We start from the raw sequence: 22,531 nt of genomic DNA on the forward strand, positions 1-22,531 counted from the left end.
CCCCCACCGAGTGTCCTGGGCACCTAGAACACCCAGCAGGGCCTGAGGCTGGGCGGTGCAGGGGTGGCGTCTCAGGAGGCCTGGGCCACGCCCTGCCCCTGCAGGATGGAGCCCCACCCCTCCCCCCTTCCCTGCAGGATGGAGCCACCCCCCGCCCCCACCCACCCACCCTGTGCACAAGGGCCCCCTGGGCCTCTGGTGCCCCCTGATAGCAGTGAGAGGCTGCTTCTCTGACAGGTGCCCAGAGCGGAGTCCCTGTCCCACGGGGAGAAAAAAGGCAAGGGGCCACCTGTCCTCACAGCTTAAGGGTGGTGCCTGGCCCAGCTAGGGGCAGACACCCTCTCCTCCTCCCCCCTGCCCTGCTCAGGTTTCCCGCTGGCTCCAGGGCACTGGGAGCACTGGGAGCCCTAGCCCCAGCCTGCGAGGGAGCAGGTAGATGGGGCCCTGACCTCACCAGTCTGGCCGAATGAGCGCTTTATTCGTGGTCCTCCTGCCCTTGTGATACAGAAACAAGGAGCCTGGCCCCTTCCTGCTCCCGCGGTGCAGCCCCGATGGGTGGGAGACGGCTGGATGCGGGGATGGGGGGGTCTGGAAGGAACCCGCCCGGAGCTGCGCGCAGGCTCTTTGGTTATCAGCTGGGTGTGTGCCCAGAAGTGGTGGGCAGTCCGTCCTCACAGAGGAGCAGTCCTCCGCTGTGTCCTCCCGGGTACCTGGGACAGCCGCAGGGGCTGCTGGGGCACCGTTCCCACATGTGGTCCTGCGGAGTCACCAGGGATGTGTCCCAGCTACAGAGCCGGGACATTTATGCAGAAGGGGGACCCGGAGACGCACAGAGTCCCCCGCACGCACCGGCCCCCCTCCCCGCTGCTGTGACCAGAAAGGCCGCCGTTCCCTGCGTGGCGGCCCCGCCCTGTCTTCCTCGGCCAAGGGCCCGGGGAACCTTTCTGGGTCCGTCTTCCCAGAGCAGGTGTGCTTCACACAGGCCAAAGTAGTCCTGGGCCTGGTTGGGGCCCGAGTCAAGCCACTTTTCCACCTGGGTCTCCTCCTCTACGTCCTCGGAGCCTGGCCCGGCCGCCCTCAGGCCTCCTGGTAGGCAGCCGGCCTGCTGTCACTGTTGCTGTCCGCAGGGCCCTGGGCGGGACACTGCCCCAGGACGGTCCCACTGATGTCACAGACGGCGCCATAAGTCTGCTGATGCTGTGGGGACAGGGCCGTTCTCTCCGAGGACAAGCCGCTCAGAATCCGGGGCACGTAGGGCTGCCGACATACGGGGGCATGAGCCCCTGGAGCGGGGGCTGGGCACGAGATTCTTCCCCCCCACCCCCCCGCCGGCCCCTCCCCCAGAGCCTGGCTGAGAAAGGCATTTCCGCCACCCGCCTGCCCGTCTCCTCGTCCGCGGAGGCAGGTGCACCCCCTGGGCTGAGAACCATCTCCCTGGGGCTGGTCCAAGGACTGACACCCATCAGAGCGCCTGAAGCGGCTGGAGAGAAGGCCGCTGCTGACAGGGTCTCTGTCCCAGCCCTGGCTCTTGTCAGGGACCCGGAGCAGGACCCCAGGGGCTTCACGCAGCAGGCCGCAGCGGGCATTAGCCACGCCGGGAAGGGAGGAGGGCGCCCGGTGAAACATCCAGCCCGCGGGACCGGGATGCCCTCTCCCGTGACCTCAACGTAGGAACGTGGCTGCCACGCGGTCGGGGCCCTTCTGTCTGGACAGGAGATGCTCGGCACGTCGCCCGGGGACACTCACCGTGAACGGCGGTGGCCTGTGGGCCTCGGCCTCGCTCCCTTTGTCGCTGGCCGATTCTTCCGTCTGCAGACACAGCAGAAACTCGCGATGAGAGACCAAACGGCCCTGCCCGGACGATCACCCTCCCAGCACACAGACCGGCACCGCTCGGGATAAGAGCACCAGCTGGTGCCAGGCTCCCGGCAGCAGGGGCCGGGGCGGGGAGCGCAGGGCGCACCCCAGCCCCAGGCCTGCCCCACGGAGAAGCCGCACGCGCTGGGACGAGGTGCCCCTTACCCTGTAGTTCAGAGGGCTGAGGTGCTTGAAGCATCCGAAGCAGGTGTAGGCCAGGCAGACCAGGATGGTGAGCAGGACGGCCAGGAAGGTGAACAGGGTGAGGGGGGCCTTCAGACCTGGGGGCACAGGGACGCCAGCCTCGGTGGGGGGAGAGGGGCCACGTCTGCGGCAGGAGCCGTGCGTGACCTCTCCCTCGGGCAGAAAGGAAAGAAAAGAGCCTCCCCCCTTGCCCCCCTGCCCTCCAGCAGCTGGGGTGGTGTCTTCATAGCTGGACAGACAGAGGGACCTGTTGGCCTCGCCCCCGGTTGGACTGCAGGAACTGGGACACCGAGTCAATGGCCTGTGCCAACGGTCAGCCCCCTCCAGGCTCCAGCGTCCTGGGCCAGGCGGGACGGAGGCTCCCCCAACTGGCCGGGGCTACGTCACGTCCTGTCTGCCTTTTTCTTTTCCCGAAGAGTGTCCATTTTCCCTCCTCCACACCCACCCCCCAAAGAGCAACCTGGGCCCGCTTGCCCGACCCCTCTGGTTCAGCCCCTGCGGAGCTCACAGAGGGACTGCCTTCTAAGGCTTCTCGAGCGACGCGGCCTCCTCCAGGGTTCCCCGGGCTCAGGCCAGCTCGGGAACCGGGGCGTCGGCGCTGTCCCCAGCCAGCCCTCAGCCCGGGTACCGCGTTCCGGCTGGACACCGGGTCGGATGCTGTTGGGCTGGCGTGGATGCGGAGAGAGGAGGCCGAGGGCCGCCACCCGCCCCCACCCCGCCCTGGTCAGAGGGCCCCTCACCCAGGCGCAGGAAGGAGAAGAAATAGAGCCAGAAGAGGCACAAGATGGGGGCGGCCAAGGCCTGGTTGACGGCCGCTAAGTGGATCCTTTTCTCCAGCTTGGCCGGGAGGTAGGCGAAGTACAGGTTTGTGACGGTCCACCAGGTGCTTGAGCAGGATGTAGGTGAGGCCTGCGGACACGGGGCCGTGAGCAGCAAGCCTGGCGGGGCCCCAGGGGCCCCCGTGCCCCCTCCCTCCCGGGGCATCGATCTGTCCGCGGGGCCGGGCTGGTCCGCCATCTGACTACACGAAGGCAAAGTGGGGCTCAAAGCAGATCCCGGCAGCTCGGGCGTGCTCTCACGCTCGCTCGCTCGCTCGCTCTCTCCCCCGCCCTCTCCCAGCTTCTCCCTGACCCCAAGGAGCAAAAGGCAGCTGTCATTCTGTCCCTAGGGAAAACAGACATCCTAGGATCATTTTGCAGAAAGAAGTTACTTTGTACCGGATGTCTGGCCTGACCTCTGCCCGGGCCCTCCCCCGCGAGCCCCCCACCGTCCTGCCGGGCTCCCTCTCTCCCTCCCTTCCCGGCTCCAGCTGACCCTCCGCACTCCTCAGTCAGCAGATGCCGGAGGGTCCTGCCCCAGGGGCGGCACACAAGGTGGATGTGCTTCTGTTATGTCAGGATCTTTAAAATTTGGTTTTGTTTATTTTTTTTTTAAAGGTTTTATTGTTAAGTAATCGCTACACCCAACGCAGGGCTTGAACTCACAACCTGAGATCCAAGAGTCACACATTCCACCGACAGAGCCAGCCGGGTGTCCCTGTTTTGTTTTCAAAGAATAGTACTTTTGGGGCACCTGGGGGTTCAGTCGGTTGAGCGTCCGACTTCAGCTCAGGTCATGATCTCACGGTTCGTGAGTTCGAGACCCGCGTCAGGCTCTGTGCTGACAGCTCAGAGCCTGGAGCTGCTTCAGATTCTGTGTCTCCCTCTCTCTCCCCCCCTCCCCCACCTGCGCTCTGTCTCTCTCAAAAACAGACACTAAAAAAAAAAAAGTAAACCTGTGGATTTTTTAAATTGTTCAAGAGTAAACGGAAAACTAAAACCTCCTCCCGCCCCTAAACCTCAGCTGCAGTGCCAACAGTGTGCTGGGTGTTCTACTTCCTTCTAGAATCTTCCACCCGTCTGCAGTTCCTCACGTTTATTTTAGCTGCAAGACCTCGGTCTTTAAAGTCAAACAGTCCTCAGCTCAGATCCTGGCTCTACTCCTCACTCGTGTCACGCTGAGTGTGAAAGGGGCCACAAACGAGATGCGTCGAGCGGTACGAGTGACAACCCGCGGAGCGCACACATTCAGAGCGCGTCTGCCCTGCGGCGCAGTCACGCGCGAGCCAGACGGTAGCTCCCGGACGCTGGGATCAGGGCGCCACCAGGGATGGCCAGCAGGACCAGGGATGTCCCTGTGGCTCCCGGGCGCTGCAGAAGTCCTCAGTGTGCGGGGGGCACCCCTAGGGTGCCCCGAGGGGTCAGCCACCGCCCCCGGGGGCCACACTCACCGAAGGGCGCGATGATGGGGCAGGTGATGCTGTAGGCCATGATGACGGTGAAGACGCACAGCATCCACGCGTACATGGCTCCGAACTCGTACTGGAAGGCCTGGTTCTGTGCCGAGAGGGCAGAGCGCAGGGTTTGCTCCAGACGCCACCCGCCCACGCCACGGGGGCCGTAAGGGGAGGACTTTGGAGACGGGAGGCTCACGGCTGCCCCCTGCCCCACGGACCTCTCCGGCCCGCCCCGGGTGCCGTCTGCACGGACCTCTCCGGCCCCGCTCGCCTCACACCCAGGCCGCCCGGGGTAAAGGAGTCTCGTGCTCTCAGTGTTTCCCTTGCTCCAATCGGGTCTACGCAGCAGGCCCGAGAGTCCCGCGTCTACGCAGAGGACAGGTGCAGAGTGCATCCCCCCCAGGACGCGCCTCCTGGGTGATCATCGGCCCCGTGGAGGGGGGCGGGGTGTACCTGCTTGACGTTCCTGCGGTCGGCGGCCGTCTTGGCCACGACCATGCGGCAGGTGTAGAGGACCAGGCCCGGCAGCCGCAGGAGCTCCATGCCGTTGCCAATGAAGGCCGAGGCGATGACGTAGTTCACAAAGAAGGCGCCCTGGTCGGGCAGGAAGACGCACCTGGGGGGCGGCCGGGCTGTGAGCCTCTTTCCCGCCCCGGGAGGGGCGCTCGGCGGGGCGGGAGCGGAGCCCCTGCATTTGGTGCGGACGCTCGCTCCCGTGTTCCGGGCCCAGAGATGAAAGGGGGGCCCTGCCCCTGCCCTGCGGGAGCCTGCATCCCAGTGAAGGGGACACACAGCGTGCCAGATGTGACGTGTGCTCGGAGGAACCGGAGCAGAGGAGGGGCGACGTTCCCCCCGTTACCCGGGCCGCCAGAGAGGCCTAAGGAGGTGAGACCCGTGCTCGCGGGGCTGGAGGGCAAGGACAAGCGTCCAGGAACCGGGCAGAGCGTGGCTCTCGGCAGGTGCGGGGCGTGCGCACCGACAGGGCGGGGGGGCCGCGGGCCAGAGAGACGCAGGGCACGCGTGCAGGGAGGGCCGGGGCTGCACAGGGGTGGCCGGAGAGGTGCTGGCGGACCAGGTGCGGCGGGGGAGGGCACGGAGGGGACAGGCGCCCCAGGGCCCCTCGGCTGGAGCAGCCAGACACTCGTGGGCAGCCCTGGGCGCGGGGCCGCGGGCGCACGGGGCCCGCAGGCTCCAACTCGGGAGCGCGGGGGCACGAAGGCCGGGGTCCAGCTGAGGTCACTGAGAGCAGGGCCACTGGCGTCGGGGGGACGCAGGAGAACCCGCGAGGGGGAGAGAACCGGGACAGGGCCTTCGCGGACGAAGGCGTGACGATGTGTCAGACGTGGCTGATGGTTCATGAAGGTGAGGGCCGAGCCCCAAGCGCCGGATCTGGCCATCTGGAAGCCACGGTCCACCCAGACAGGAGCTGGCCGGGTGTGTGGGTGCCCGCCTGTGGCCGCCAGTCCCCGAGCCCTCAGCCTGACCAGCAAGAACCCACGTGGAATAATTCGGTCTAATCTTTCCAGGAAACGCGGCCAGCCTTCCTACCAACCCTGGGTTGGACGAGTCAATGCCAAGGCTGGGGGCCGGTATTAGGGCCCAAAGGGTAGGGCAGTCGGGGCTCAGGCCGAGTTAACGGGCTGGGTAGCCCAGGGCAAGCTAATTCCAACATCTCTGAGCCTCAGTCTCCCCATCCATAAGATGGAGAAACAATGGCGCCTACCCCCACAGCTTGTCGTAAAGGTTCAACGAGAAAAAGAATAAAGCATTAGCCCGCAACGCCCTCTCAGGGGGACACACCCCAGAGACAGGTTTAATTCTGTTCTCTGGGGGTAAACGGGGCCCGGGCCCAACCACACGGCCGCGCGGCCGTCCCCACCCCCGCCTCCCCGGCACCACTGGGACCCACGGGTTCCCTCTCCCCGAGCGGCTCCGTTCTCAGTAAGTAAGTGAGTTTCCAAGAATGAACAAGACTGCCCCTGATGGAGTTTCAGCCTAAAAGATTAACCACACTTCTGCACACATGGCACAAAGCGGGTCAGCTCCCACAGGGCGGCCTCAGCCCTGCCAGGCGCCGGGGGCTTCCCCGGCCCCGATGGCCTCAGGAGGAGACGTCTGTGCCGGGCACGGGCCGCCGCGCCCCCAGCCCCAGCGCAGCCACGGCCGAGCCCCCGTGGGACCTCTCCCCGGGACCGCGGCTCCAAAACGCAACGCGGCCGATACTTACTCCAACCTGATAGAGGCTTCGGAGGAAGTTTTGTCAAAGAGCCAGCGGAAGAAAAAATCCAGACTGGAAGAAACATGAATCCCGTAAGAATTTATGTCCAGCCCTCCAGGTGATCGCGACCCGTTTTCATTCTTCCCTGCTCTCACCAGCAGGCGGGACATCGGGACCCCCATCTGTCGTCTAAGGTGCCCCCCACTCCAGAGCAGCCTATGAGGGGCTGCTCCAACGGCGGCCCCCTCCCTTAAAATCAACACAGCCGTGACTCGACCCTCCCCCTGGGCGGAAATGTCGTCTTCAAGCTTCTTTTTAAGGAAGAGAGATCGGATCTCCAGAACAATCCGTGAGCCTGCCGCCCAACGGCACCCCAAGTGGGAGGGACCAGCTTAAGTGTCGTCAGGGATCCGCATCCTCTAAAACCACTTGGGGACGGAGCCGTCCAGACCCTGACTGTGAACTCGGGGCAGGAGGTGACGACGCGTACCTGGTGAGGCCGAGGGACGGCAGGATCAGCACCATGAAGATCAAGAATATATAGACCTTGGACATCATGATCTCGTTTTCTCCTGACCTGCAGGAAGTCAGAGGTGAGCCCTGCCCGGTGCCCCCCCAAGACCCCCGCTGGGCGCCCACGGACGCCGTCGGGCGAGCGTCCTCACTCACTTGGTCCAGTGAGACTCCAGCAGCGTGGAGTAGTAGACGATGGTGGGGAGCAGGGCCGAGAAGGACCACAGGAGGAGGGTCGGGAAAAACTGACTGATGACCGGGTCCTGCAAAACACGGCCCACAGAAGACACAGGTGGAGGGGCTGTGGCCACGGGGGCTTGGAGGCCACGACCTGCTGTCACGGCCACTCCGGGAACTCCCGGTCGCCCTTGCCTTGCCCCCCAGGGCCGACGCTGTGCCCCATACAGAGCAGGTGTCCCGTGCCGTTGGCCGAACAGACCAGAACGGCGCTCGGTGTTAGTAGGGCTGGGTGAGCAGAGAAAGTAACTTCACCTACAACCGATCTCCACCTGTCTGACTGCCCAGAGCGACCGCGCCCCCCCACCCCCACCGCCGGCTCCCCTCTGCGCAACCAAGGGCGAGTGGGAACACAGAAGCCAGGGCCTCCCCAGGAGGCCTGCCCGCTCAGCTCCCTCCCGCCCAGCAGTGACCTTACTCCGCCTGTGCCTGATATGCTCACTAGTGCAATCACACGAGCTGCCTACTTTCCCTGATAAAACGGGCATTTTTTTTTTCAACGTTTATTTATTTTTGGAACAGAGAGAGACAGAGCATGAACGGGAGAGGGGCAGAGAGAGAGGGAGACACAGAATTGGAAACAGGCTCCAGGCTCTGAGCCATCAGCCCAGAGCCTGACGCGGGGCTCGAACTCACGGACCGCGAGATCATGACCTGGCTGAAGTCGGACGCTTAACCGACTGCGCCACCCAGGCACCCCAAAACGGGCATTTTTAAAAAGCTGCGTACTGGGGCGCCTGGGCAGCTCAGTCGGTTGGGCGTCTGACTTCGGCTCAGGTCATGATCCCAGGGTCGTGGGATCGAGCTCCACGCCAGGCTCTGCACTAAGCCTGGAGTCTCCTTGAGATTCTCTCTCTCTCTCTCTCTCTCTCTCTCTCTCTGCCCCTCCCACCCATGCACGCTCTCAAACAAAAAATTTAAAAAATGCTATTGAGGGGCGCCTGGGTTGTTCAATTGGTTAAACATCCGACTTTGTCACGATCTCGCGGTTTGTGGGTTTGAGCCCCGCGTCGGGCTCTGTGCAGACAGCTCAGGGCCTGGAGCCTGCTTCGGACTCTGTGTCTCCCTCTCTCTCTGCCCCTCCCCTGCTCGCACTCTGTCTCTCTTTCTCTCTCAAAAATAAAATAAATATTAAAAAAAATGTTTTTAATGCCATTGAATGAGATGAGAGTAAATGAACTGTAGAAAACGGACAGAATGAGATCCAGGAGGGTCCTGTTCTTAGAACAGTGTTGCAGATATCTGTAGATTCTTGGTTTACCATAAGAAACCGAAACTGGTTTAGGGAGAATCAACAAAGAGGGTTCCACTTGGCCGATTCCACCCTCAAAAGAACAGACCTGGCCATACATGCAAAGATGCGCAAAGGCGTGAACACTGACACGCTTTTAAAGATAAACAAAATTCTTAATGTGCGCAAGGGGTTATTACTGTTATACACCGAGTCGGGTAAGAAGGCCTGGGCCACACAGCAGCTTATGTGGGCACCATCACCAGAACCCTGCAAGGATCATCCGGCAGGTGCCTCTGCCCCAGCTTTGGGATGAAAACCCAGGGTTCGGAATTCGTCAGCTGGGGAACGGCATAGCGAGGCCCTCACGCCTTCTAGCCCCGCATGCTTGCCCTGAGCGTGACTGACTGAATGCCAAGTGGAACTGGAGAAAAAAAAAAAAGATTTAGGGGGATATTTCAACAGAGCCAATTATGGGAAATCAGTATCTTTTTTAATTTTTTTACGTTTATTTATTTTGAAAGAGTGAGCAGGGGAGGGACAGAGAGAGAGCAGGAGAGAGAGAATCCCAAGCAGGCTGCACGCTATCAGCTCAGAGCCCGACACAGGGGCTCGATCTCACGAACTGTGAGGTCATGACCTGAGCCAAAACCAAGAGTCGGAGGCTTAACCGCCTGAGCCCCCAGGTGCCCTGGGGAAACCAATATTGTTTTCAAGCAGAGCCCAGTTCAGGAAGCGTTTCGTTGTCTCGATTCGTCTAAGATTTTAAATAATCATTTGTTGCCTGTCTAGAATCAACGAGTCGACAATTATGTAACAGATAGTTAACTTTCCATCAGTATGTGCCGTTCAGCTCACACGACCCTACCGTTGAACGTTCAGATTGATTTCGCAAACACGCACGGGCGCGCGCATGTCGTAAACCAGTGTCGTAAATGTGGCCACACCTGCTCAAGGCCTAAAGGCACGGACGTGAGCTGAAAGGCACAGCTCCTGGTTCAGCCCCCATGTCCCTGGGCTCCAGCCACCGCCCCCCCCACGCCTTCTCGTCCCCAGCCCTGCAGGACGGGCTTGTAGTGTGGTCACTCACGTTGAGCTCACGGATGGGTTTGGTGACATTGAACTTGTCAATGGTGGACAGGATGATGGCAGGGGTGGTCAGGAAGAAGAGCCCCACGAATAGAGTGAAGTTGATGCCCAGCCACTGGAGCCACCAGCGGAAGCCCTGGACGGAGAGGTTCTTCCTGCGGGGGGGGGGAAACACAGGCTTGGAGGCTGAGACCCCCTCAGGCGGGGCTGCCGACCACGCCCCCGGTGCCCCCAGGTGGGTCAGCAGGTCACATCGAGGCCTGGCGAGAGACCAGACTGAGGCACTTCGACCCCAGGAGTACAGGTGAGCCCTCTGTACCGACCTTCAGCTCCAGCAAGGTCAAATGCGGGGTCCCCTTGAGTTCAGAGGGAAAACAGGTTATCCACCGCTCACACGGCTCCCCGGCCACAGCCCCGGGGCCAGAACCCACCAAAGGGACTCCACGGTCACCCAGACAGACAGAACGAGGCTACGACACAGCCATGTCCGCAAGGACTGGTGACCAGCGACACGGGGCCGGGGGCTGGGTGCACGCAGGGGGAGGGAGGGAGGGGACAGCAGTGCCCAGGCCCCACGGCGGCCATGCTGGCCTCTCACCCCACCGAGAACACAGCAGCACGCTGCCCCCACGTTTGGGAAGCCCTGTGAACCATCAGAGGCCAGCTCGGAGCCATGGAGATGCTCCCAAAGCTCACTCTGGGTGGGGAGCTGAGGCCAGCCACACTGGGGGCTCTGCTGGGGCTGCCCTCACCCCCAGCACTGTGCTCAAGGCTCACCAACGGCCCCCGTGGACGTGGCCGAGCTCAGCAGCATGTCCCCGGGCTAGACCTAACGCCACACGATACGGCAGCCAGGGGCTACCGAGCCCTGAACCGGGGCTGGTCCGACTCAAGAGAACATACACGCCGGACTTCAGAGCTACTAAGTATGAAAAAGAGACGCATCTCCACTACAAGGTAACTGATCACGTTAGCGTGATAATATTTCGGATATATAGGGAGAGAGAGATCATGAAATTAAGTTGAACAGTTTCCTTTTACTTTTTCAACGCGGCCGAAAGGAAACTGGAAATTACAGACGTGGCTCCCGGACACCCCGGATGCCGGGGGGCATCACTGGAGCGCAGTGCCGGGTGTGGACACCCCCCCCCCCCCGCCACCTGACGCATCCCCCCACGCCCACCCCAGGCCCAGAGGGGAGCCAGGAGCTATGGTGGGGGGCCCTGAAGGCCGGCTCGCACCTGTGATGCCCGGCCTGGGGCCCCTCCCCGCTCCCCGGTCCAGGGCCGGGGCCTCACCAGCAGATGTCCTCGGGGTACGTGGCAAAGGAGACCGTCCACTTGGAGATACGGAGCTCCGCGCTGCAGGAGGACGGCTGGGGCTCGCCTTTGCACCGGAGGCTCTGACACTTGCAGGCGTTGAAGTCTTTGAGGATGCTGCCAGGAAGGAAGAGCAGACGTGGCCGTGGCCCAGACACCAGGGGCACCGCGCACACGCGCAGAGAGGACCCAGTGAGGGTGGGCGCCGCGGGGCCCCGGGCCGTTGCTCTATCAGCAGGTTACTAGGTTAGCCGTTGCTACGGCTCACGGGGAGGACTTGGCCTCATCCTCAGGACCACGCGGCGAGCCGGGGGTCACTCCTGCCCCCGCATCAGGATCCCGAGGCTCTCCGGCTCAGGTGCGCACCCCGTCTGGCCGCTGCACCGCTGGACCACGGCTGCTCCCTGCGCCATCATCACCCCCGGCCGCCCAGGAAGCCGGGGCCACGGACGCACCACGTGGCCGGGCCAGGGCCTCGCTGTCCTCACTTCTTCCCACCCTGACGCCCAGGGCCCCCCCGGACTGCCACCTGGACGCCTGCCGTCTCCACGCCCCTCACTCCTGCCTCAGCACGCCCCCCTTTCCACGAGCCCCTCCTGGCTCTGGCCTGGCTGCAGGGGACTTTTCCTGCGTGTGCGGTGCCCGCAGAGAGGGCAGGGAAGGGGCACTTGTGTGGCCGCCTGCATCCCCCACCCCAGGCGTGACGCCACTCCAGGAGCCAGAGCCCCGTGCTGGGGCCCACGTGCGCTCCGCAGCCTGGCCCCGGGGCCCCCAGCCCTGCAGTAGGGAGACCCCCAGTGCCTGGGGTCTGTGCATCTGTGCGACGGAAAGCCCAGCACAGAAGATCGTCTGCGGTCCAGAGTGGATATCTGAAGGGGGGCGGCAGAATGCTGGACACCTTCCCTGGCACGGCTGGTGGGAGCTCGGCCCGGGGGTGAGGCCACGTCAACCCACGAGGGACTCGCCTCGCGCGAGCATCACCCCGCGCGTGTCACACGCACCCGGGCTGGGATGATGGGGGGGGAGTGTGGCCTGCCCCAGCCCCAGCCCGTCCCAGGGGCGGGTCGTAAGTCACCTGGAGGGGACAAAGGGCCCCGGACGTGCCCCACTCACTAGGTGGCCATGGACTTCTCCCGGAAGGTGACGAAGGCCATGCCCAGGGGCCGCTCCTGCACCCGGCGCTCCTCGTCCGCGATGCTCTCCAGCAGCCTGTCCCTCATGCGCGCGTAGTAGGAGACGGCATCCTCCTGAGGACACGCACCCCCTCGTGACCACGGGCCCTGTGCGGGCGGCGGGGACCCCGTGGCACTCCCGCGGGGGGCCGGGCCCTCACCCACTCGCACCCCGGCACTTTGCAACAGCAGAACTGGCCGCAGGGCCTGGGGTTGATGAGGGTCCACTGGCCTGTCTTCGCCCGCAGGTTCGTGTAATAGGTCAGGCTCTTTTCTGTCTTCTTCCTGCAGGGGTGGGGGTAGGGGGGCACACGTCAGAGTCACCATAACCCTGCGGCACAGACCCCACGCCCACTGTCCAACCGCCAGGCCCAGGAGCTCAGCTTTCTTTTTTTAAGTTTATTTTGAGAGAGAGAGAGAGAGAGTGCAAGCCGGGGAGGGGCGGAGAGCAGGGGAGAGAGAATCCCAAGCAGGATCCGCGCTGCCCAAGCGGAGCCCGACGCGGGTCTCGAACTCACGAACCGAGCCGAAACCAAGGGTCGGACGCTTAACCGACTGAGCCCCCCACCCCCCGCGCTCCAGGGGGTCAGCTTTCCAAACAAGAAAGGGGCAGAGCCCCCCTCCTGCCTTCCCCCCGGGGGCTCCGCCCAGGCCCCCCGCCAGCAGCGAGGCAGCAGGGTGGGCGGCCCAGGAGGGAGGGCCAGGCTTCCGGCCGCCTACCAGCCCCGCTCACCTCTCCCTGCACAGGTGAATCAGCCTGGCCACATCGTAGCACAACTGTACGTCCACCACTTCACACGTGGGATACGCGTCCCTGTGCGCAAGGCAGGCCATTGGAGAAGAGAACCCCCCCGCCCCCGGCAGGAGAGATCCCTCCCCAAGTCCCCGAGGGTATTTTTCGGTGCCCACAGAAACCTCTTTCCTTTCGTCTTTTTACAAAGGGCGAAATTTTGGGGCGCCTGGGTGGCGCAGTCGGTTAAGCGGCCGACTTCAGCCAGGTCGCGATCTCGCGGTCCGCGAGTTCGAGCCCTGCGTCAGGCTCTGGGCTGATGGCTCAGAGCCTGGAGCCTGTTTCCGATTCTGTGTCTCCCTCTCTCTCTGCCCCTCCCCCGTTCATGCTCTATCTCTCTCTGTCCCAAAAATAAATAAACGTTGAAAAAAAAAAACAAAGGGCGAAATTTTGAAATTCAACACAAAGAGGCCTTGTTTTTTTAACAGCAGGAAAGCAATCGCCTGAAACTGACAGGCTCGTGCCCGCTCGGCTGTACGTCAGCGGGCGCGTGTGGGGCCAGATGAATCCGGTTCGTGACCTCCTTCACCCACCCGGAGGAAGAGCGCTATCGTCTGCTCTGGCTCACGCCTACCTTGGACCGTGCGGAAATCCTACCCAGCGTGTGGCCCCTTTTTGAAGATCACAGACCTTTCAGGTTCAATGAACGCAGGGGGCTCGCAGCCTAGCAAACGTCTACACCCGCGTTAACAACCGTAGTACGACCCTCACAAGTGTGCCGTGTGTGGACTCACACCAGCCGGGTGCTCCCACGGTATTCACTATGCCGTCCTCACCATAGCCTGGGAGGTTCTGCCCCCATGTCACAGATGAAGAAAATAAGGGCCGGAGATGTTAAGCGACTTGTGCCCAAGGTCACACCGCGAGTGGCTGTCGGAGCCCAGATGTGAATCCAGGCAGCCGGGCACCAGTGGCCGCTGAACGATGCTCCCTGCCCACCAGACACGCAAAATCAGGCACTCGCTCTCTGTTTCTATGAATCGCCGTCGTCCGTAAATAGTGCTGAGTTACACCGTGGTCACCCCGAGTCCCCGCTGCAAGTTAGTGGCTGCGGGACTGGGAGGGGCGCGTTCGGACTGAAGCCTCGGCTCGCCGCCCGGGGCAAGCCCTCCAGCCGGGGTCCCGGGGCCTCTGCACCTGCCCTCCCCTCTCCTGCTCCACACCCCCCTCCCCTGCATCCCTGGTACCCCCCCACATACACACAGACACACGGCCTCCCCTAGAGGAGCCCTGCCTCTGCCTCCACCGCAGGACTCCTTGGTGCAGGTGCTCCCTCCAGAGACACCCGTGGGCTTACGCCTGTGCCAGCACAGGCCCCCCCCTCGGAGACCCGCTCGTGCCCTCGAGCTGTTTCTCTGCACCTACACCCTGGCCTGTGCTCCAGCTGCTGTGGTCCCCCGGGGCGGCCTGCAGCGGACAGGCCTTCTAGACCCCAGCCTTCTAGAAGCCTTCCACAGCAGGGCTGGCACACGGCGGCCATGGGATGCTCGCATGGCAGGGCCGGGCCCTTCGCCAAGTCTCTGGGCGCCCAAAGAGAAGACAGAGCGCCCGCCTGAGGCACCTGCCCCGCCTGGAGGGGCCACAGCCCTGCTCACCGGAAGTGGGACTCCACCGTCTCCTTCTTGCTGTCTCGGGGGAGTCCCGTGATGAACAAGGTCCGCCTCACCTGCCAGAGACACACATGGGGGCGGGGGATGTCACCCCAGGGTACTCCAGTCCCCAGGTGGGCCCAGGGTTTCCGCCCTGTTCAAGCCCACCCAGCCCCGCCCCTCCCCACGAACACAGTGAGAGCTCGGAGGGGCCGGTGCTCCCCTGGCAGAGCCCGGAGGGGGTCCATCACATGCTTAACCGACTGACCCCCCCCAGATGCCCCTAATCAGAAAAATTTTAGAAGCTAATGTCAGGCACCTGGGTGACTCAGTCAGTTAAGCGTCCGACCACTGATTTCGGCTCAGGTCACGATCTCAAGGTTCATGGGATCGAGCCCCGTATCGGGCTCTGTGCTGACAGGGCAAGGCCTGCTTGGGGTCCTCTCTCCCTGTCTCTTTGCTCCTCCCCTGCTGGTGCTATCTCTCCCTCTCTCTCTCTCAAAAAATAAACACATAAAAACCTTAAAAATAACAAGTGAATTGGGGCGCCTGGGTGGCTCAGCCGGTTGAGCGTCCGACTTCAGCTCGGGTCACGATCTCACCGTTCGTGGGTTCGAGCCCCACGTCGGGCTCTGTGCCGACGGCTCGGAGCCCGGAGCCTGCCTCGGATTCCGTGTCTCCCCCTCTCTCTGCCCCTAACCCACTCGCATTCTGTCTCTGTCTCTCTCAAAAACAAATAAACATTAAACAAAAAGAAATTTATGAAATAAAAAAAAATTAACAAACGAATGAACGAAAAGCTGAAGTCAACCGTGAGCACAAACAGGCCAGCCAGGTCCCACAGAGGCCCCTTTAAGCGCACGGCTCCCGTGTCCTGGCAACGGGCCGGGTCAAGGCTCCGCTCTGGCCCCACCCGTGACCCTCCCCGCCTCGCTCACCGAGTTCTCCTCCTGGTACTGGATGGACCGGGTGTGGTGTCTCATGAAGCCCACGGTGAGGAGGAGATAGACGACGGCAAAGACGGTGTGCAGCCAAAGGAGGTCATCGCTGAGCGGGGACACCTGCCATCAGGGCCCGGCTCCCGCACAGGGTGGGGTTTGGGGGGGGGGGCGGGCCCTCCACGTCTCCTAACCACCCCCACCCCCACCCCGCACAGCAGAACTGCCCGGGGCGGGCAGTGCCCGCGAAGCCCTGGCCCCCCGCCCCGTACTCACTCCGTCTGCAGGTTTGCGATGGTTGTCCTCCCAAAGCTGTAAGGGTCTTTGTCTGCAGACAAGCAAGACACTTAGTCCTAGGGTCACACTAGGGAAGGGGGACGGGGGCGGCCCGCCCCGGTCCGTGGGTCTCTGAGGAAGCACGAGACGGCCAGGCCCGTCAGAGGACAGGGACCGGCCGTCTGGTCTTTTCAGAGCTGCACCAACCCAAGGCCCCGCGTTACCCGACAACCTCTTCCCGACCCGCCGCGTGGGTAAGTCACAATCGGAATTTCTCTCGCTTTGAGATTCTTGTGACATTCCTTGAGAATCTGAAATCCTCCTGAACGGGTCCCAAAACCGAGCTGGGGATCCCTGGGCATGAGAAGTGGATTCGTGGGGGCCCCTGGCTGGCTCCGTCAGCACAGTGTGTGACTCTGGATCTCGGGGTCGTGAGCTCCAGCCCCGTGTTGGGTGGAGAGAAAGAGAGAAAGGAGAAAGGGAGGGGAAGGAAGGAGGAAGGGAGGAGAGGGAGGGAGGGAGGAGGGAGGGAGGAAGGCGGGGAGGGAGGGAGGAGGGAAGGGAGGAGGGAGAGAAGAAGGAAGGGAGGGAGGGAGGAGGAAGCGGATTCTTTGGCATTTTGGAAGCCGGCCTCCCGCACTGGCAGGACACACGGTTCCAGGCTGTGACTTTGAGTGTCACGAACATCTTCCACACCCACTCACCGAGGCCTCCCGATTGTGATCGCGTGGGGGAAGGAAAGTATGAAACGCTCTCCGAAGGCCCCCGATCCTACAAGCCTTGGGGTTTTATTCCCCTTACTTAGAACCGAAGCTCACACCGGGGGCCCAGCTCCTGGCCCAGGCTCAGGTCCGGTGGGGGGGGGGGTGCCTCTTGAGAGGCACGGCCAGGCAGAGGGGAACGTTCTGGAGTCACCCCGAGGCCTCCTGACACCTGGGCCCGCCCCAGCCCCACGAGCCCCCCCCCCCCCCAACCCCACCCCGGGCTGTGAGTCACACAAGGCGAGGGGACATTACCCAGCAAATCACCCGAGAGGTTGACGGGCAGGATGACGCACAGGGACAAGCAGCTGACGACCACCAGCAGGAAGATGACGTGTCTCTGGAAGGACAGGTAGTGGATGGCGTCCTCCCCACAGCGCTCCAGAATCTGGTCATCGCTGCCCAAGACACGCACAGGGGACCCGGGTGAGCGGCAGGGCCGGGCCGGGCCGTCCCGTCTCCTCGCATCCAGGACACCAAGCTCTCGGTCGCACAGCTCGGGAGGGCAGAGGCAGGGCAAGCCCGGAGCCTCCTTCCCAGCGCCCCGCACCACACCCCCGGGCACCTGCTGCCCGCATCCCTGCAGACACGCGTGCAGGGGGAGGTCCCGCAGCCCCTCCTGCTCCTGTCAACACGTCAATCGTTCCGGGCTCCCCACCCTGCCGCCCGGCCCCCTCCCTGTGTCCTGCTGGCCTCACGGGGGCTCCGCCCTTTCCTCCTTGCCCTATCTGGACGCTCCGGCCCCCTTGGGGACCTGGAAAATTCCAGGCGCTGACAGCCAGAATGTCACAGAGGGAAAAGGGGGGGGGGTCTCCCTGAGGGTCCGGCTTCCAGAAAAGCAGGAAAATTCTGCACGGGCAGTGCTAAGAGAAGCAGGTGTCACGGCACCAAAGCAGATCCGAGAGGTGGGAGGCCGGCGGGAGCCACGGGCCACACGGCGGGCGGCGAGGGGGGCACGCCAGGCCGGGCGGGCACCGGGCGGGTGCTCAGAAGCCAGCCTGCTGACGGACGTTACCCTGCGTGCTGTTTACCCGGAGGACAGAGCTTTGCACCTGCCCACACCGGCTGCACTTCCCAATCACCTGCCAGAAAGCACCTGCCCTGCCCCCAACCGTGCGCACTAAACAAACAGGATGGGGGCCCAAACCTAACCCGGGCGACTTCCGACTTTCTTTGGTCAACAGGTTTTCTGGAGACACACCTCTGACCGACTCCCTGTCTTGCCAGGAAGGCAAAGCCAAGGAAACTGAGGGGATGCTGGCCGCGAGCAGCTGTTAGAACGCAACTGTGGCCTTAAAACAGTCAAAGTATCCTTTCTGCAACAGGAAGGAGTGGACACTGAAAACATATCTAATACAGTGTTACAGGGACACAGGGAGTCCCAGTGTCTGATACAGTGTTACAGGGACAAAGTGGGGACACTCAGAGTACCAGTGACAGCCCCCCCTCCAGAGAAATGCCTGTGCCAGCAGAGGGAACTGGGGGGGTGGGGCACGGAACAGGGTGGGGTATGGAGGGGAGAAGGGGGGTATGGGGAGAAAGGAGGGTATGGGGAGGGGAAGGGGGGTTGGGGGGAGGGGAAGGAGGTACAGGGAGGGGAAGGGGGGCATGGGGGGGAGAAGGGGGTTGGGGGAGGGGAAGGGGGTATGGGGGAGAAGGGGGGTATGGGGAGGGGAAGGGGGGTATGGGGAGGGGAAGGGGGTTGGGGGGAGGGGAAGGAGGTACAGGGAGGGGAAGGGGGGCATGGGGGAGAGAAGGGGGTTGGGGGGAGGGGAAGGGGGTGAGGGGAGGGTGGTATGGAGAGGGGAAGGGGGTATGGGGAGGAGAGGGGGGTATGGGGAGAGGAAGGAGGTATGGGGAGGGGAAGGGGGTTGGGGGGAGGGGAAGGGGGTGAGGGGAGGGTGGTATGGGGAGAGAAGGGGGGTATGGGGAGAGGGAGGGGGTATGGGGGGAGAAGGGGGGTATGGGGAGAGGGAGGGGGTATGGGGGGAGAAGGGGGTATGGGGAGAGGGAGGGGGAGGGGGTATGGGGGAGAAGGGGGGTATGGGGAGCGGGAAGGGGTAAGGGGGGTTGGGAGGAGGGGAAGGGGTATGGGGAGGAGGGTCTGTGGGGAGGAGGGGGGTGTGGGGAGGAGCAGGTGTGGGGGGAGGAGGGGGAATGGGGAGGAGGGGTGGAGGGAGGAGGGGTACAGAGCAGATCTGCCAACAGCCTTTGCGGGTTACCATGAAATGACGACGCAGCGTGCCTCACGCCGCCCCGCCCAACCGAGGTTGAGTGGGGTCCCCACCGCCGGGACAGGGGAGCGGCCTGAGCCCCACCCCGCAGTGGCCACAGGCCGCAACCCCCCAAGGGGCACCCGCCGTGGGCACGTGTCGGGGGATGCCCTAGGAGACCTAAAAGCCTCTCTGTGTGCGACGGACCCGCGCTCGGAGTGACCTGCCGCGTCAGGAGGAAACGCGTCCCGGTGACGTGATTTCGCGGCGGTGGGCAGGCAGGGGCCGGCCGACCCACCTCTCCCGCTGCGTCGCCTGGGCCCCTCTTACAGTCGTGGAAACTGAGGCCCGGGGAGGGGGACGTACCCGACGTCCTGCAACCACCGCATCTCATCAATTCTAAGAGGCCCTCCTCTTTCACCCCCCCCGAAACCGCGCCTCCTCCGCTCCCAGCCGCTCCCAGCCTCACAGGATTTCTCCCCACGGGCCCCAAACGTTAGCAACAAGGAAACTTGGAACCGGAGGAGTGGAAGGCGCAAAGCCACCGTCATTCCTCTGCTTTGCGCTCAAAGACCCGGAAGAGCCTCCTTCCAGCTGTGCTAGTGTTAGACACTAAGAGCGGTCGTCCCCGCCCAAAGCGAGGGGGAAGGTGGCTTGTGCAGGCCGCGTGGGCCACCTGCGTGCCCGGCCCCCACACGAGGCTCCGCCTCGAGCCCAGAAGCATCTAGGGACCCATCTCGGCGTCAGGCATTCCGGCTCCTTTCCTCCTCGCTGGCCAAGCGCAGAGGCAAAGCCACCCGAGGAAAGACAGGCAGACACGCGCGCCCACCCGCTAACACACCCACCCACACTCACGCACACACCCGCTGTACTCACTGCAGACGGAAGATGGCAGTCAGCCAGGGACAGCATCCCTGGGAACGGAGAGATCAGGGATTAGCTTTGAGCATCTCTGTCCCCGGGAGGCGGATAGAATCACCTCCTCTGCCGGTCACTAACCATCTAACCTCCCGTTATATAAAAGCAGCGCTTTTGTCCCAAATCCAGCAAAGGCCACGGCTTGTCCCCAAGGCGACAGAGTCCACCGGCCCCCAGTCCTCTGGGACACGCACCCTGTGCCTGGAATGCTCGTAAAAACCTCTCAAGTTTTGACCGTTTGCTCCAGGGCTGAGGCCTGAACTTGAACCGAGAGCCGGTGAGAGCTCAGAGCGGTTCTGGAACCGAGACGCAGGACGGACACAAGGAAACAAGCCTCACGGATGGGACAGCCCCCCCCCACCCCAGGTGGGACTCCGGAGGGAAGAGGGTCTGTCGGCTGACCCCTCCGCCCCCAAAGCTGGGCTGGACCCCGGCCCGCTGGGCACCTCCTCAGGGTCAGGTGCCGGGGAACCCGGCTGGGCTGCCCACCTCTGACTCGCCGCCAGCAGGCACGTCAGCAATGAACCGTCACACAGATCCCCGCGTGTGATCAGAGCCAAGCGCTGGGACCACAGGGGACTCGGGAGCCCCTGCCTCAGAGTTAACCCCGTGTCACCCCCTGGGCCTCCTGACTGCATCTTCCCTGCGGTCCATCCCAAGTCCACGGGGCTCACCACCAGCACCTGCCACTCAGGACGCGGGGGGCCAAGTCGGCCCCCGAACCGGTACCCGGCTGCCCTGCCCCGCCCCCACCATGGGCACAGCCACGCCTGTCCCGTCGATACCAACCAGCTCGCTTTCAAAATCTTGTTGCCCAAAAGAGGACGACGATGACAGTCTCTGGAACCTGGAGTCGCTGGGAACACAAAAGGGAAAAAAATGCCAGGAAATCCTTTTTCGAAGTCTGAAAACCTCCGTCCGGTATTCCGCCATCCCTTAGAGCCCGGGACCAAAGCTGCGGCCTTCCTCCAAGTCTGGGACGAGATCTAACTCAGCCCGTGAAACACACCCACCAGGGCGGCGACCGCACCTGGGCGTGCAAGACGCGAAACCCCCGCGTTACGTGGGCCGGGTGACAAGGGGTCAGGGCACTGGCAGGCCGTCCCCGCGCCCCGCACCCTGGGGCCTCGGCTCCGGGCCCACCCAAGGGGACTTCAGACTGTTGACGTTTGCGATACGTCTCCCGGCACGTCCGATTAACCTCGTGTTATCAAATCGACACCACCGCTGGCTGCAAGGGACATCATAATCTTATGAACCGATGAGAAAGACTGAAGTGTGACCGCCATTGATGACAAGCTGCACCCCACTTTCAGGGACAAGAAAATGGGAGCGCGGGCGTCTGAATGCTGGGGGGGGGGCTCCCCTCTCCTGCCCTGTGTGCGGGGGGTTGGTTGCCGTGTGTGAATTAAGTTCATTTTCACTTCCAGTTTTCTAGAACCGAGTCCAAAACCTCACTCGCAGGGGCAGAAGACAGGAAGAACCTTGACTTTCAAAGCCTTCACAGGCAGCTCTCTCATTTGACCTTCTGGGTGCCCTGCGGGGGACAGGGGACAGGAGGAGAGAAACCCCAGAAGGTGGGGACTTGACCCCGGCCTTGCAGCCAGGGAGGAAGCGGGGCCTCCTGGGGTTCACAGGCTCAGTACCTTTCCAGTGCACGGCCCCTCCTGGGACTCGGGGTGCCACAAACACATCACGTCCCCAGAGTCCCCCCAAAACTGTCTAAGGCTCCCAAGAAGCCCTCGGGGCAAGGTGAACACCCTCGGGCTTTCGCAAACGCCAGGACCCAGGAGGCAGGAGGCGGCCCATGCCTCGCACAGAGACCACAGTCCAACGCCTGTGCAGCGAGGGTGGAGGTCGGCCCGGGGAAGCCGAGCGGCCCGGTGGGGGGAGCCTGGCCACAGGGGTGTCTCCCCCCACTGCTTCCTGTCCTGCATCTGACACCAGGTCCCAGGCCGTGCGACAGCCAGCCGGGGCTGGAGACGCCAGGGTGCGGACCTAGAGTACGGTCCCCCCTTGAGGAGTCGTGAGCAGCCAGCGGAGCCCAGGTGACGTCCAGCCAAGGGGGTCCCTGCTGCACCAGACTCACCCGACGCTGGCTGAGTGAGGGCCACCAGCCCACGCTGACCCTGAGCGGGGACAGGAGCAGCTTCCCGGGGGCTCGCCTCGCCCCCAGCCCCCAGCTAACTCATGTCAGAGAAGGGACACTCTTTCAACATTCAGCGTGAGGAAGAAGAGTGGCATCCCTCTCAGCTGATAACGAAAGCCCCGAGTGTGTAAAGCAACTAGACTTCCTCCAACAAGGTTCACGGCCACGGCCACGGCCAGGCCACGGCCGTGGGAGAGGCACCTGTGGTGAGGAGAGACGGCTTCTGACCCAGGCCTGGCGGACGGATGTGCTCAGTGAACACAACGTAGTGTCAGCATCACGCATGGGCCCCCAGCCCCGTCCCAGTGACTGACACACACACACACACACACACACACACACTCACGCTCTCGAGGTGACATGTCCTGGTTACCTGTCTGCTTCTGACACCAGGGCGATACGGCCATAATCCCAGAATCTCCTTCTTATGATGGAAAACACCAAGATCAAACACTGACAGGAGAAAAGAAACCAAGTAAAGTGACTTCTCATTAGACACACCCGCCTTAGGGGCAAAGCCCACCAGCCTGAACCCAGCGGGGCTACAAGGGCCCAGAGAGGGCACCGAGCCGCTCGAGGCCACACAGCTCAACCATCCGACGCTTTGCCCACCGTCTTCACGAGCGCCTGTCGCCGATGCCAGGGCACAGAGGCCACGAGCCCGGCCCTGAGCTGGCCCCGGCGCCCTCCTCACCACGAGCATCGGCCCCGCTCTTTGCTCTCAGGGCAGCAACAGCCAGGACCCCCACCCCCCCGACCCTGCGCTGATCGGCCCTCAGTGC

General features: G+C 63.3%; 1 protein-coding gene across 1 annotated transcript in view; it reads right to left on the reverse strand.

Moving 5' to 3' along the window:
- Nucleotides 1–231: 231 nt before the first annotated feature.
- Nucleotides 232–22,531, reverse strand: part of TMEM63A (transmembrane protein 63A) — a 28,042-nt gene continuing 5,742 nt past the window's right edge. The window contains 22 exon segments of the mRNA XM_043568638.1: nucleotides 232–1,257; nucleotides 1,747–1,809; nucleotides 2,023–2,138; nucleotides 2,802–2,928; nucleotides 2,930–2,970; nucleotides 4,331–4,436; nucleotides 4,790–4,952; nucleotides 6,564–6,626; nucleotides 7,045–7,131; nucleotides 7,224–7,330; nucleotides 9,626–9,779; nucleotides 10,923–11,060; nucleotides 12,057–12,190; nucleotides 12,277–12,400; nucleotides 12,849–12,929; nucleotides 14,501–14,571; nucleotides 15,433–15,541; nucleotides 15,709–15,760; nucleotides 16,725–16,867; nucleotides 19,559–19,596; nucleotides 20,390–20,456; nucleotides 22,123–22,202. Of these exon segments, the coding sequence (XP_043424573.1) occupies nucleotides 1,078–1,257; nucleotides 1,747–1,809; nucleotides 2,023–2,138; nucleotides 2,802–2,928; nucleotides 2,930–2,970; nucleotides 4,331–4,436; nucleotides 4,790–4,952; nucleotides 6,564–6,626; nucleotides 7,045–7,131; nucleotides 7,224–7,330; nucleotides 9,626–9,779; nucleotides 10,923–11,060; nucleotides 12,057–12,190; nucleotides 12,277–12,400; nucleotides 12,849–12,929; nucleotides 14,501–14,571; nucleotides 15,433–15,541; nucleotides 15,709–15,760; nucleotides 16,725–16,867; nucleotides 19,559–19,596; nucleotides 20,390–20,456; nucleotides 22,123–22,202 (2,244 nt within the window). The 3' untranslated portion in view covers nucleotides 232–1,077.

This window comes from Prionailurus bengalensis, chromosome E4 (assembly GCF_016509475.1).
Source record: "Prionailurus bengalensis isolate Pbe53 chromosome E4, Fcat_Pben_1.1_paternal_pri, whole genome shotgun sequence".
In the NCBI taxonomy this organism is placed as follows: Eukaryota; Metazoa; Chordata; class Mammalia; order Carnivora; family Felidae; genus Prionailurus; species Prionailurus bengalensis.